Source organism: Emydura macquarii, unplaced genomic scaffold, assembly GCF_026122565.2.
Source record: "Emydura macquarii macquarii isolate MOO-44397 ecotype Brisbane River unplaced genomic scaffold, CSIRO-AGI_Emac_v2 contig_587, whole genome shotgun sequence".
NCBI classification, from domain to species: Eukaryota; Metazoa; Chordata; order Testudines; family Chelidae; genus Emydura; species Emydura macquarii.
The window spans coordinates 180,581-195,844 of NW_027130724.1; the positions used below are offsets into that span (position 1 = coordinate 180,581).

The 15,264-nt window shown below is 51.4% G+C and overlaps 1 protein-coding gene across 1 annotated transcript in view; it reads left to right on the forward strand.

The window, feature by feature from the left end:
• Positions 1 to 1,618: 1,618 nt before the first annotated feature.
• B4GALNT4 (beta-1,4-N-acetyl-galactosaminyltransferase 4) overlaps positions 1,619 to 15,264 on the forward strand; it is a 120,925-nt gene continuing 107,279 nt past the window's right edge. The window contains exon 1 of the mRNA XM_067540373.1: positions 1,619 to 2,122. Coding sequence (XP_067396474.1) covers positions 1,972 to 2,122 — 151 coding nt within the window. The 5' untranslated portion in view covers positions 1,619 to 1,971. The remainder of the gene's footprint in view (positions 2,123 to 15,264) is intronic.

Below are 15,264 nucleotides of genomic sequence, written 5' to 3' on the forward strand. Positions count from 1 at the left end.
GAGGAAAGCACTTTGCAGCTATTAATGAGGCTTAATTCATCTCAGCACAGTAGGGAAGGCATTATTATCCCCATTGTATGGATGGGGAAAGTGAGTCACATAGAGGTTAAATGACTTGCCCAAGGTCACCAAGCAAGTCCGGTTAGAATAGAAACCATGAGTGCCACGGTTGTGCTTATTTCTAGAGAGCATATTGCCTCAGAGATGGGGCTGGTTGAAATGTTTGTTTTACCCTGACTTCCTCTACTCTGACCTAGCAAGCCCCAGGTTGTGTCTCTTGGTTTACTAAAAGCAATGAACCAGCTCTTAACTAAGGTTCAATGCATTGGGGAATCTTGGACATCTTCATATTCATCAGCCTCTGATAGGCCAGATCCTGTGATGCTTGTTCAGTCCCACTCAGCTAAACTCCTGCAGCCTTCACTGAGAGGGCTGCCCCAACAAGCACTTCAGGCTTTGGCCCACAATGCACAACATCAACTTAAGGCAAATAAGAAGCTGCCTGTTGAGATGAGTGGGCTGAAAGTTTGGATTCGTTCTTTGTCCCTGGGAGGATGCAGCTAGCCCCCGGGAGCATTGCTGTCACATGTGAACTACGGGAGCCGAGCTGAGCTGTAATAAGGGCCCTCATAAGAAAGAACACAACACCCAACACCTTATTCATCTAGGAGCATCCTTGCTGCCTTTGCAAAGCCCACCCAGTAGAGTATCAGCTTGCATCTGTTGGGAAGGCACCATCCCGACCGTGGGGGACGCTCTGCTGCCACTGATGCCTGGTTTGCAAAAGCGCAGCAGTGCCCAGGAAACCCGAGAGCTCCCCTGCTGGAACAGCCGCTGGAAGATCTTTCCTTCTCCCCTGGCCCCGGCCTGGGCACGTCGCTGGAGCCGGAGGGACAAGCTCGCCTCAGGTCACCCCCTCCGCCTGGGCACCCGCTGGTCCCACTCACCAGGTGGATGTTTGCACGTTGGCGTGGAGATGAAAGCCGCGCGCAACCTAACCCTGATTGGGCCCCGCCTTCGGAGGCTGGTGATTGGCTCTCTGGAGGAGCACCGGGCTCCGATTGGACGCGGGCGGCTGTCGCTCCCCTTGTCCCAGTTCAGGCTAGGTAGCGGTCGCAGCGTGGATGCTGCTGCTGCTCTGTGAGCAGCGGGCTGAGGTTACGGTGCAGCTGAAGCATCCTTCGCGGCTGGGGCAGGCGCGCGCGGGCGGGGCCGGTCTCCGGCATTAAAGGGGCACGCGGGAGCGCCACAGCCCGCTCGGCTGGAGCGAGGGGGGAGCCGCTGCGAACTCCGAGCTGCCTCCATTCATTGCTGAGCGGGGAGGCGGGCGGGCTCCGTCGGGGGGTGGCCGCTTTGCAATGCACCGAGCGGCAGGAGGAGGGGGCCGCCGCCGCCGCCTTGGCGCGCTGTGAGCGCTCCCGCTCCATGGAGCTGCCGGGCGGGCTGGGGCAGAGCGGCACGGGCTGAAGCGAACCGAGCGGGGCGGCCTCCAGCCCTCCGCCGGCTCCAGCCTCCCTCCGGGCGGGGAGGGAGCGCAAGGCTGGCCGCGGGGCCGGGGCTGCCTGGATGCCTTTGTTCCTCTGGCGGGTGGGCGGGCGCGAGCCGCTGGGCAGCGGGGTGGGGAAGGGAGCGAGGGAGCTGGGCGGCCGGGACCCCCTCTGGGCGGGCTGCTGCTGCCGCCTCGTCCCGGGGGCGCTCGGCGCTCTGTGAGCGCCTGCTGCCGGGCACCGAGCAGGAACTTCTCGGGCAGCTCGGCGCGGGGCCTGCGCGCAGGTGGCGGAGGAGCCCGGCGGTCCCTCTCCCTGCCCCGTGCCCCGGGGCGCCGCAGTGAGGACTCGGGGCGCGGCTCTCCCGAGGGCTCGGCGCCGCCGCTGCTCCAGCCTGATCGCTGGCCCCCGGCGGGGATGGGCCCGTGTGGAGCCCGGGGGACGTGCCGTGCGGCCGGCCCGGGCCGGTAATGCGGCCGCCAGGATGCTGCGGTTCCCGGTGAAGAAGATCCGCAAGCAGTTCAAGCTGCTGCTGTTGCTGGTGCTGCTCACCTTGGCCGCCTGGTTCACCTACCTGCACATCAGCCTGGTGCGCCAGGGCAAGGCGCTGCGCCTGCCCTTCGCCTACGGCAAAGGTAAGCCGAGCCCGGGGGCCCCTCCCGCGAGTGATTCTCCCCCCTGTTCCCCCTCCTCCCGCTGGCCGCCTGCCACAGCCGGGCAGGGGCAGTTGGCCAGAGCGCCACGCTGCGGGCCGGTGCCCATGACCGGAGCGCTGCTGTTCAGCGAAGTTCCTGGGTCCGTGTCTCTTGCGCGGCCCCCCCAAAATCCCTGGATCGTGCTCTGTTGGGGGCCACCTCCTTGTAAGGCCGGCGGGAAGGAGACGCATCCCCTCCTTGGTGGTTTCTCTTACTGTGGAGTTTGATCTAGGGGTTAGAACAGGGGGCTTAAAGCCAGGATTCCTGGGTTCCTTTCCTGGCTCTGCCTCCCGTTTCCTTCCTGACTGTGGACAAGTGAGTTAATCTCTCTGCCTTAATTTCCCCAGCTGTAAACAGGGGGCAGTCGTCTCTATCTGCCTCCCAGGGCACTGAGGATCAGTTGTCTCCAAAGGGATAACATAAGAATGGCCACACTGGGTCAGAACAAAGGTCCATTTAGCCCCTAGGCTGTCTTCCCACAGTGGCCAATGCCTGGTGGTTCAGAGAGAGTGAACAGTACACAGCAAATATCAAGAGATCCATCCCCTGTTGTCCACTCCCATCCCAGCCTATGGCAGTCAGGCTACAGACACCCAGGGCATGGGGTTGCCTCCTGGTCACCTTGGCTAATAGCCGTTGATGGACCTATCCTCCATGAATTTATCTAGTTCGTTTTTGAACCCTGTTATAGTTTTGGCCTTCACAACATTCCCAGCAATGAGTTGCCCAGATTGACTGTGTGCTCTGTGAAGAAGTACTTCCTTATGTTAGTTTTAAACCTGCTGCCTATTGATTTCATTGGGTGGCCCCTGGTTCTTGTGTTACATGAAGAGCTAAATAATGCTTCTCTATTTACTTTCTCCATACAGTTTATGATTTCATAGACCGGTTTGTTATTGTATCCCCCTTAATCATTTCTTTTCTAAGCTGAACAGTCTGTCTTTTAAAGCTCTCCTTGTATGGAAGCTGTTCCATACCCCTAATGGTTTTGATTGCCCTTCTCTTTGCTTTGCCCATTTGTAATGTATCTTTTTTGAGATGGGGTGACTGGAAGTGCATGCAGTGTGGGCATACCATGTATTTACATAGTGGCATTAAGATATATTCTGTGTTACTATCTATCCTGACTGAGATCGTTTGAAATAATGAGCCTTTATTACACCCAAGGGCTGTGGGAGAGAGGGCAGTCCCTAGCCCTTGCTCTCTGAAGCTGATGAAATTCTCCCCGTAACTGGAGTAGGTCTCTTTGGCCAGAGCAGGAAAGAATTGGGTGCTGTCCGTTTGCAGATCTGGGTTTAGAGATGCATGTACAAAACCTCCTCTTCCCCCAGGCTTGCTGGGTTGTGAAGCTCAGGTCAGACACTTGGCTGTATTGCCAATGAACTGTCAAAACCCTCAATGTCTTTAGTCTTGGCGGTGAAGTGTTTTTAGCAGCAGTTCAATTCCTCTTTAGAGCCGAGCTAGATAATGGCTCCTGAGTCCGGGGCACAGAGTGCCAGTGTGTGGATCGGAGAGAGAATAAATCTGAGATGCTAGAGATCTCTTACAAAACAAACTAACTGGGCTGGTGGCTGAGCTGTTCGCAGCCCTGTTGGTAGTGTCTGGAGACTGCTAGTCCTTCATACCAGCAGTCTGCGGGGTGCTGGAGGTAGCTTGGATCCCATGCCAGGATCAGGATTCTGAGTTGAGAGGTTCTCCTATGGGCTGATCCAGGGGCTGGTGATCTTTGCTTAGCTTGTTCGGCACTCCCTAGTGGCTAAGCCGTAACGTTCTGTGATGCAGCACACTAGCCAGAAGGGATAAGGTCAGGAAAAACCAGGTGGAAAGGCAACTCAGGTTTAATAGGTAGATCCCACATCCCGGCACCTGATGCTGTTGATCACTGCTTAGATAAACAGTTATTTAAGGAGTACATTTTCCATGCCTCAGAACTGCAGCACTCAAACTGTTCCGTGCCACAGACCCTTCTTCTATACCAGAACTCCCTTCCATCTAACTGGGATCCCCTCCTTCTCAGTAATAAGGGGATGGGGCCATGCTCCCTGGGCACCTGTTTGTCACCCCTGCCCCTCAGTTGAGAAGCCGTGCTGTAGAGGGATCTGTTGTTTGCATGACTGTCTCATTCACTGCACTGTAATGGATCTAGCACTGGAAAGTCATTGTCATGGCTTCTGGGAATCTTCTGGGGTTTTGGAACATCCAAAGGGGTTTTTATTTTTCTATCTCGGCTTAAGTCTCATTTAAAAATAATTATTCTCTTGTTTTCAAAAGAGAGCTGCAAAGGGATAAACCAACCAGTTCTTGTGTCCTTTCTGCTGCATGTCTGTGGCTTCAAGGACTTTTCTGAGTAGCAAAATCAGGTTTGATTCTCCTCTTGCTTACACTCAATTTACACTGGTGTAACTTCATTGGTGTCAGGGGAGTTACTCCAGATTTGTGCTAGTGTGAGTGAGAAGCAAGTAAGAGCCCCTGAGACTTAACTTATCTGTAGTTTCTGGGGAGCTAGAGTGAGATAATGTAGGCCCCGAATCTGTGTAATGCTACTCATCAGAAAAGTCCTACTGACCTTAATGGGGACTACTTATGTAAGTAAAACTACATTTTAAGGGTTTGCTGGGTTGGAGACTTAGTTTGAAATACGAGTTGCCTGTTTCTCAGCCCTCACTTGAAGTGGGAGGATGACTCATTCTTCTTTTAGAAATTGCTTTTCTCTGAACTGTTTGTTACATGTTTGAGTTAAAAGGGCTTTAATCACAAAAAACCACCAATAGCTTTAAAGAGTGCGTCTAAACATTTCCTCCCCTCTCTGCTGAGGGAAGACCAGGCTTCAGTCCGTTGTGATATCATTATCCTACTTGTTCTCCAAAGACAGGGAAGTCAAGATATAGCTAATGTGAAAAAGAAGGAAATGAAACTCCTTTGTGCATCTTGTTGAAGAAGCAATGAAGGTAACATACACTTCTCACTTTCCTTTTAAGTGAACTGCCTTTGCAACTGCTGGATCCCACTAGAAAACCAATATGTCAAGTAAGCCTAACCACTGCCTAATTTATCAATGCAGTTCAAAGAAAGATTTAACTAGTTGTCTATTCAGAATTTGCAGCCTCATACTGTATAGTGAAGTGGGTTGTCAGACTGGGGCAGGTTTGTCCTGCCATCCTGAGTAAGCATACTATCTAGCAGGTGGGTGGAGTTGGGTGATCAGCAGTGAAAATATTAACAGTGGGGTTATTATTATGTTAACATGAAACTTAAACATAGCCAAGTGTCAGTCCATGAGTGTGACTGGAGGAAGTTCAGTCTGCCCACAGCCTCAGAAAGCCCTGTCTGCTGCCGAATGTGGCGTGTTCTGGAAACAGTTTGTCAGATTGATCAAACTCTTCCCAATATCTGCCTAAGAGGATGTGGTCCACCCACATGTGTTTTCTGGGGCTGGGCCTCCCACCCCCCTGCAACCTTTGATATGCTGTCTGGGCGACACTGTCCCAAATTCAATGTGACTATTTATTCCAAGCATGAACCATAGCAGCTAGGAAATGCATTGCCACATTCTGGCTCCCAGCAGTGAGAAATAGGAGCTGTGGAAAGCTCACAGCTCAGATGTAACGGTACCAGAACCAATCTGAAAACCTGGGCCTTAACTAATGAACTACTTGTAACTGCCTGAAGCAAAGACCTGGATCAGCGACTTTAAGTTGAACCCATGTTCTGGATCTGGTTTGCACTTATCCAGCACTTTGTGTTGTCATTGAAACCAGTGTAAAGTGAGTGTAAAATGCCATCGGATCAGAACAATAGAATTCTTTAACATTTATATTATGGTAGCATCTAGAGGCCCCAGCCAGGTTAGCCACTGAGCTTAGTCTATAAGCTTTACACCCAGCTGCACCAGTGTGACAGCTCAAGGTGCAGTGCAATGAATCTGGCCCCATCTCCATAACTGTCAGTCTGTCATCCATACTTAGGTTTTTTGTTTTGTTTTTGTGGTAGTGTCTAGGAGTGCCCTAGCCAGCACAGACAGACGGGGAAGCACAAGAAAACAATGAGCCGCTATCGATCAGCGTCCTAGGCAGCTACACCAGCTGTCTAATCACTGTCAAGTTTTTAGTGGGCATCATGGATAAGGGGAGTTTGAAGGAGGCTGCAAGGTGGCTTGACAGAACACTTGCTGCTTATCTGGGGGTCACAGTCCTGCCCCAAATATTAGGTGCTGATGCCATGAACTGTGCAATGAACAGCTATCAAGGCCATAAGTGCCCTCTAGCTTGGGATCTAGAAAATGGACTCGGGGGAGGAACACAGATTGACCTAGGGAATCATTTTTAGGATTTTTCAGATATTCTTGACTTCTGGTTTTAATTGGTGGAAAGCTTATGGAGGAGTTGAGTGCTATGGGTTTGAAGGAGCAGAGGGCTGCAGGGAATGGGGGAAGGAAATGAAAGAGGGTGAGGATAGTGGAGAACTGAGCAAAGGGAAGGGTTTGGGGAATATATGGGAAGAGAGAGATCTGAAATGCCTGTGAGGCAGAGCTGTGCACATGGGGAGGGGAAGGCATTCCCATTTGATGCAGCGGGTAAGGAAGGGCCAGTGGAGTGGCTCGGAAGGTAGATGTAATCAGATGGCACTGATCCTAGTCATTTCTCTCTCTAATTCGTGCTATTGCCTTGTTCTGTTGTATGGGTCCGTCCTATTGCATTGCAGGGCTGAGCAGAGGCCCCAGTCAGGATCAGGACCCCAGCATGCCCGGTGTTGTACAAACAAGCAGTAAGAGACTGCTCCAGAGGCCTTGCTGTTTAAATAGAGGGGTTCCATTCTCACGGGGGAAGAGGTGGGTTTGAAAGTGATTTCGAAACATGGCTTTCTCAAAGCTGTTTTCTAACCAGCTCTGGCTGCTGGGTAAACTGTTCTCTAAGCACACATTGGAAACTATGTTCTCCCAAGCCTTGAACGTATAGATGGGTGGGGGGAGGGAGGAGGATATTTGTTTTAAAAAGAGAAGGATTTTTTTTATTTGATTTGGGCCCGACCAACTCTTGTTCAAACCGGTTTGGGAAGGAGCAGCGCTTGATCCTTGTTTGGAGATGGCTTCCTCCCATTGGAGACAGGATCCATTGTACGCAGCGCACTGGACAACTGGGACGGGTTGGGTTCCGGAGCATGCACCCGTGTGCCTAAGACACTGATGTGCTGTGGCTATGTGCCAGGTAACTCTGTGACAGCCCATAGCCGTCAATGGCACAGGCGTCACTGCAACCCAAGAACAGGCTGTGCGGGAAGCAATGAGCGGTGGTCCCGTCAGGCAGTGGCCTGAACCAACTGCCTAGGGGTCGTAGACATATCATGGCAGGAGAAGGTGAGCTGGGAGATCGGAACAGACAGAGATCTTGCTACCACAATCACATGTTCATCGCTGTAGCTCGCTCCTTGTGAATGACGATCAAGGTTACACAGGAGCGCTGAATGGCAGCCCGTCTGTTGAATGAGAGATGGTGAGAGTACCTCTCCCCAGTGCTCTACGCCCTGCACTGGTTGCCTGTTTGCTTTTGGCTCCTGTGCCTGATCTTGAAAGCCTTCCTTGGACTAGGGCTGAGCTATGGGAGACCATCCTCCCTACTTGTCTGACCACAGCACCTAGTGGGGAGGCTGGGGCTGTGCAGACCCAGGGTGAGGTTTCTGGGGGCCGGCAGCATGGGGCTGGAAGGGCAGGCATTGCCTGTCTGTGGGACTCCCTGCTGTGAGATCTGGATAAGCATGCACTGAAGTGACTTCAGGTCTGTGCGGTGAGCTTGAGCTGCCGTACAACAGCAGAAGCCAAAGGACAAAGAGGAAGAGAGAAAAGGGTCAAACCAAAAAATCTGACTAAAAATTTACTGTAAGTGATGACACAGATTAGGCAGCAAACTCAAGGTTTTTTTAGAGGTTGGGCTTTGTGCTAGGATGAACGTCTGTGCTACAGTGATGAATGCCCTGTAAATACTCTGGGTAGATAGGCAGCCATGTAGCCCTGCGGGTATTGCCAATCATTGAGATTTCTACTCCCCTCCCATCTGAGGCTTTGTGAAGCAGCCAGTACCTGAAACAAATGAATAGAGTGCAGCAGGCTGAGAGAGCTTTGGGGGCCTCACACTGACTTCTGGCTGCCTCTGTACAGATCTGATGTGTGCGCCATTGTGGAATTCAGCAGATGTCTCTGTCCTGCAGCGAGGAAGCATGAGAATGTTGTGATCAGGTGGAACACCGCCTTCTTGTCAGTGCATGTCCTAGGCTGCTGTGCTCCCCTGTGTCTTCATCTGTTGCTGATCTTGTGCAGTGTCCTGGGGAATCTGCACCAGAGGAGGAAGGAGTAACCTTCCCTTGACCTCTAACTCTGGGGGAAGATGCTGATGACCATCTGGTGCACCAATTGCATAGCTAGGTCATATGGCTGGTAAACAGATTGATGGTCAGCTGACTAGAGAAGCTAAGGGGAAGATTTCCAGATCTGACATTCATTTAATTTAGTGTTAATAGTCTGGAAGGAGGTGGTGGGGGGGAGGGAGTTAGTTGTCTGCTAGATGGGTCTTGCTTTGTCTTACTCAGCTCTCTGTGTAGAGAGGCACCTTTGTCCCAGTGCCAAGCATTTCAGCCTCCGGCTTCATAGGATAGAACATTTTCCTCCAAGATTGATACCACCCGAGATTGCATCTTGCTTGTTGATGTGAGGAGAGCGCCTTAAGATGAGACTCTGGTGGGTTACTCTTAGCACTCAACCGGAACCTCTCATTGACTCCAGGCATCCGTGGTCAGGTGTGGCACGTCAGTTCCCGTGTTATGCAAAGTCTGCTGTGAGGCACTTGGGTCTTGCAGTGATGGGTGCTGCAGAAAGCCCTTGTGGGGAGAGAGCTCGGGGCTGTAGGCAAGCTGGGGCTAATGCCAGCCAGAGGCTGCTTGGCAGTAGGGGGAATTAATTGATTCCAGAGCTCTTCTGTCTCAGTCCCAATGAAAGGGGCTCTGAGGGCCAGTTTTCAGAAGCCCATTGGGTGTGTTGACCTCTTTTGTGGGGCACCTTCAGGCCTACGATGTTGGGGTGGCTCTTCGAGGCAGAGACATATTCGCTGCCTCGTTCAGCCCTGCCTGCAGATATGGCCTCCTTGAGGAGAGAGCTTTGCTGCCATGCACCAGGCTGCTGACCATAGACATTTGCCCCCCATTGGGACCCATGGAAAACCTCCCTGTGTGGGGCTATGACTGGCAGACCTGCCTGCAGGTGGGTGTGCCATCCCGGGGCTGGGTCTGATTGCAGGGGTGTGTCTATGTCACTGCGAGAGTTCTGGGTGGGTGAACCATCACGGGGGGCTGTGGGTGGGTTGTCAGGGCAGGAGCTGAGGCTGGGTTGGGGGAAGGGTTGGTGAGTATTGTGGTGGGAAGGAACGACGTGAGTTGGCATGAGGGCGTCCTCAGGGGCTGGAGGAAGGGCGCAGGGCTGGGGATGGACACGTTGTTATGGAAGTGCATGGGGAAGAAAGCTCATGTCATGGAAGCAGTGAGGGGAGAGAGCCGGCTACTCTGCTCCTTCCCTGGCTTAGGCTGCGTGAGTGGCCGTGGGCAGGAACCAACACCTGAAATCTGCACCCCCTTCTTCCAGCCACCAAGGGAAAGGGAGGTCTCTGGGCAGCTGAGGATGAATTTGCTGGGCTTCAGACTCTAAGACAGAGCCTGCCACTCTCCCTGTCCCAGATTGGCTGGCAGAGGGTGTATGGAAAGGTTAATTACTTGTTAAATTAACTGGCTCTAAGCAGATGCCCTTTCTGCAGGCTGAGGGTTTGGGCATGTGTATCTCCTGCTGTCAGCCTAATCCCTTCCCAGCCACTCCACACAAAGGCTGTGATAACTGTGGCAAAAGGGCAGCCTTCACAGTGCCGCAAACGGGCCGACAGCAGGTGTTTCGGGTTCTAGTTGGGAGCTGGCACCTCTGATTGCTACGCTGAAGTCATCGTGGTGCCGGGTGCGTGTGTGTGTATGTGCACTGCATCTCAGCGCTGGTGCCTGCACCCTATAGCAGGGATAAGGTGCAGCCTGGAGTGGCGTGATCGCAGACTGGTTGGGTTGGGGAGCTGGCTTCGAACCAGAATGACATTATGTTCCTGATAAAATAAATCCCTTTCTTATCTTCTACAAGTAGATAATTACCCTTCTCTGCCTAATTTAACACACAGATTCCTCAGCTGAAATAATGAGGCCATTATGGTGCTCTCCCGGCTGGAAACCGTACCGAGTCAATGGGGCGGAAACGTTAGCGCGCCAGGTAAAAAATACAATTAAAAAAAAAAAATTAAAATGATTCATAATGGGAGATGTGAGTGCTGGGCCCACCAGAGACTTCCCTGGCAGGCGTCTTGCTGATGGGGGTGAGTTAGCACTTTAGGAGCCGAGCACGTGACAGGTTTATTTGTCAGATTTAATGAGCAGGTTGAATGAACTTGCTATTGGAGTAGTGATGGTCCAGCCATGGCTGCAGAGTGACGGGTCGGGAGGCGGGGCGGACACGCGTGTTTGGGGACGGGCAGTGGAGTCTGAATGGGGTCTTTTGGGGAGGAAAACTTTTAACTTCACTGAAACCCATTGACCGAGGGGGACAGGGTGGGTGGTGAAGAGGGACATAGTTTGCTCTTGGGGGTTGTCCCTCTCAAATAAGGACAGTTGGCATGTGGTGGGGAGAGGTGGTTGCGAGACCCTTGCAAAGCAAGACTTGGGAAACTTCCTAGGCCCCGGTTAGCCAAAGGATGCTATGTGGAAACGGATGCAGAGGAGGCTCTGCTGGGGTTGTTGTGGGGCAGTACCCCCATGAGAAACCCACCTCTCCTCCCCACAGCTGCTGGGAAAGAGGAGGATGCTGGGATTTTTGTCAAGCTACTGTCTCTGGATCCTGCTCACTAATAAGCATCTAATAAATATGACATTCACCACCATCACCACGTTTGGCTGCTGAAATGGAGAGAGAGGGCTTCTTTGTCCTGTCCTCAAGCCTCCTGATGGTATTGGGGCTGGGGTGGGTGGTATTCTGCACAGTTTATCACCCAGCCTCTTGGCTGTTACCATGAGACAGGACTGACTGCTGCTCTGCCCGTCCCTGAACCTTAATTTTGGAGTGTGGCTGCCTGTTCCAGAAATAGTTCCAGTTTCTGCCTTTATCACTGATTATAGCTTTCTCCAGCAGTGGAACTGACATGATTCTTGACTGTTTCCTTGCTGCTCACAATGCTCCCAATAGCAGCAGCGAACCTGAGCAGAATCTTGCTAATTTTGCTCTGTTGCTGCCGGCCAAGCAATGGGCAGCTTGGGAGGCATTGGAGCTGCCTGCCTGCAGACTCAGGAAGGCAGCTCTGCATCAGGTCACATTTGGGAGAGTTTCTTCACAACCATAAGGACAATTTTTTTTTTTTAATGGAAGCCTGAATTCTGCATTAGTTGGTGATTTGTCCCCTTCCCCCACCCCCAATCAGTGAGATTCCCATGCAACAGTGGCAGGTAATTGAGTAGATTTTTTTTTTTTATCCCTATTTTAAAGTTCCCATCAAAAGAGGTGAATGTGTATATGGGAGAGGGGGTTGGGATGGTGATGGGTGCATGCAAGGACATATATCAAACCACCACAGGACTGTTTTAATTCATAGTCTGGCCTGTGGTCCCCTTTTTGGGTACTGGGAATGGAGAAGGAAGAAACTCCTTTCCCTTTCTCTTCTCCCCCACTCCCCCTCAAATTCTCAATCCTCAGAAGAGAAGGCACTTTGTCACCTGAACTGGCCTTCTGTCTGCTCGGGGCCCTATCAATTTTAAGGCCAGTCTGATTTGTGATAGTAAATAGGAGGAAGGAAATTCAGGACAATCTGACTGTGTGAATGATAGGCAAGGGAAGGGATTGATCCAGACAGCAAGGAGTGGATGGGACTTGTACAGGAAGTGCTTTGGCCATTTAACTATGCAGTAACTGCTGCGTAGTGGGAGATTAACTACATGGGAAGTGCCAGGGAGTTGCAGGGTAATCACAGGCCAATTACTCTTTTCCAAGTCATGGCACAGGTTGCATAGGAGCTAGTGAGATATCACTTACTAAGTGCCTGACAACGAATGCCCATGCTGTGCAGCTGCTATGCCTCTGTGATCCATCCGTGCCTAGGGTAGCCTACCTGAAAATGCCAAGGTCAGGGCAGGCTTCAAAAAGAGAGTGGATTCTCCCAAAACTGGTGGCTAACACTGAAGTTGGATTCTCCCAGAAACAGTGCTCCTGATTTCCCACACTGGTTATCAAGAAGCTAAAACAAGAAGTTACACAGCCCCCATTATTGCATTTCAGTCTCTGGCTACCAATCAGCAACTAAGTCCAGTAAAAAGACAAGTTATTTGAAAAACTCTGTTCACTTTAGCAAAAAGTTCTCCTGATCCCCAAAGGGTCAGCCACAGTACCAGATCAATATTAGTTAGGATCTTACCCAAAATATCACGCTGCCAGCCAATCCTTTAGTATCTAAAACTAAAGGTTCATTATAAAAGAAAAGAAACAAACAAGATGAGATGTTAAATGGTTAAAGCAATCATACATACAAATGAATTCAAAATCCATTTATTATTCGATTCTTAGCAGTATTGGAGTTTGCAGGCTTGTACAGTCCTTCTGGATTACATCCAGTATCTGGATAGGTCTCAGTCCTTTGTTTCACAGCTTCAGATGTAGATGAATTGCTCCAGAGGTAGGAAGCAGGAATGAAGACCATATGGGGATGGTGCAACTGCATTTTATGGTTTCTGGCTTGTACATTCTATGTTTCAAACACAAGCTCAGATAGCACATGGGCAGGGAAAAGCTCTCAGAGTTCCTGTCCACAGGCCTGTCCTACATGTCCTGATGACTCACAGGCGTAGCCCCTGGCTTCTCTCCCTGGGCTTATTGTATAGTTGATGGCCCTTGATTGCTCTCAATCAGGCTGGACAGTGCTGAGACTAATCTGTTGGGGGTGTCACCCAATAGCATAGCACAAGTTTTTGGACACAGCTATATGACACACATCCATAACTTACAATACAAAGATGATGATACATAAACAATATTGTTATACTTAGCCAATTATTATCTTGCCAGTGGTACCTGATGTGGCATATCTCGTATGAATTATTACAATTTTTCAATATTGATATCAATATTATAAATGGTCACTCATCTACCAGACAGCGTCACAGCCTCCATGCGGCTTTAGTTCCTCTCTTCTAAAATGAATGGGGGGGGGTCGGAGAAAGGGGCTGGAGTGACAGCCCTGAGTGCTGGAGCCCTCTGTTTATTGCTGAAGCAGCCCAGACAGCAGCAGAGATCTGGGGCCAGAGCAGCGGGGAATGGGGGTCCTTATTGAAGGCTGCCTTCTACCCACCCTCTCACGTGGGCTCTCCATCTGTCGTCTGCTCTGAGTTCTGCTGGCACTGCTCCTGATCTTAGAGGTACGTTCAGGAGCAGTTTAATCAGTTTAAATCAAAACCAGTTTAAAGACGACAGCAGTTCTACATCTTGAAAGGGGGTTAGACTAGATGACCCTTGTGGTCCCTTCTTACCCTATGGTTCTATGATCTATCGGCGTGTCTGGCTCCACTGTTTCCCTTTCCTAAAGCAGGCATCTCAGTGGTACTGCCCATTGCCCCCAGCCCTGTGGCTCTGTTCTGTTGGGGTAATGTTAAGTACCCCCAAATGCAAGTCTCCACAGGTGGGCATGTAACTGCTGGGACTGTGGGCACATGACAGGAAACCCCCCCACCACCACCCAACGTCCTTCTCCCCTGCCATGTGCAATGGACTTTCTGACCCCAATGGGCCATCCCCCAGCAGGGTGCTGGAGCTTGTTCCCATTCTCCCACTGCCCGATGTGCTTACCCTCCCTAGGTTATAGAAGGATATGCCTCCCCAACTCAGCAAAGGCTAATCCTGAGTATGAGTGGGGATCCCTGGCGCTGAACATCTTATCCTGTTTCTATCCTCTGCTAATGTTGATGCTCCAGGAACCGTACATTTCTTCCCTTGACATCTACGAAGGTGGATTTGGCCATGAGTGTCGGGGGCCAAAAATCCCAACCCTTATGTTGACACCCCTCTCCCTCCCCCACGTTCCACACACTTCAATATTAGTGGGTTCTGCTGGATTTCCAGCAGCATCTCTGTGTTCTCCTGTTGCTGCTTTAATTCCACGGGGTCTTTTCCCAGAAGCAATGCTGTGTATGACCATGCGGGGTAGCACCAGGTGTGGGGGAAGAAAGGCGTCTCGGCCCTCGACCTAGGCAGAGCGCTGCTATTCTGTGAAAGGGCCAACGTTCTCCTTGGGCTTGCAGGCGTCCCCTTGCTGCTAACATCTCTGCGTTGGGCCATCTGTCTTTCCAGTCTAGCATCCTCCTCCGTCTCCTGTCGCAAGGGGCAGCCAGGGCATTGCTGTTGACAAGTGAGCCTTTGCAGCTGTTTCTCTAGGAGATCTAGTAGTAATCTGGCACCTCTCTCTTTTCACCTTCACTGGCTTTCACAAGTACAGACATGTGCGTTGGTGCCAGTTGTGGGAGTGCCAGGAATTCCTGGCTAGGCTTTAGGGAAAGGAGCAGAGGTGGCAAGAGACTTGTCAGTTAGGATTTATTCAAATAGTTTGTATGGGGGATTGCGGGAGGCAGAGGGAATTCCCCTATTGACTAAACATAACTGGCTGTGGTTGTTGCAGATGTGCTGCTGCTTGGGCTAAAGGCTCTGTCAGCAGCGGAGAGCATATCTCTCTCTCTCCTCCTTTCCCCCTCCCCCCCACTAATAGACATGGGGTTTCCCTTACCCGGATAGGAGCTGGAGTCCCCTGGGAATGGAGAGGGGAGGTGGAGGCAGGGTATGAGAAAAATATGCTTGTGGCACAGGACTGGCAGGGAGAAGATCTGGGTTGTGCCTGCTTCTGCCCCGACTCATGTGACCATAGGGGAAGGCGGGTGCCCTTTCTGTGCCTCAGATTCCCCTCCTGTAAAATAGGAATAAAGAGCCCTTCTTTCCACCAGTGGGGCTGTAAGCATAGCTTGTTAGTGTGCACAAAGCAAGGGGA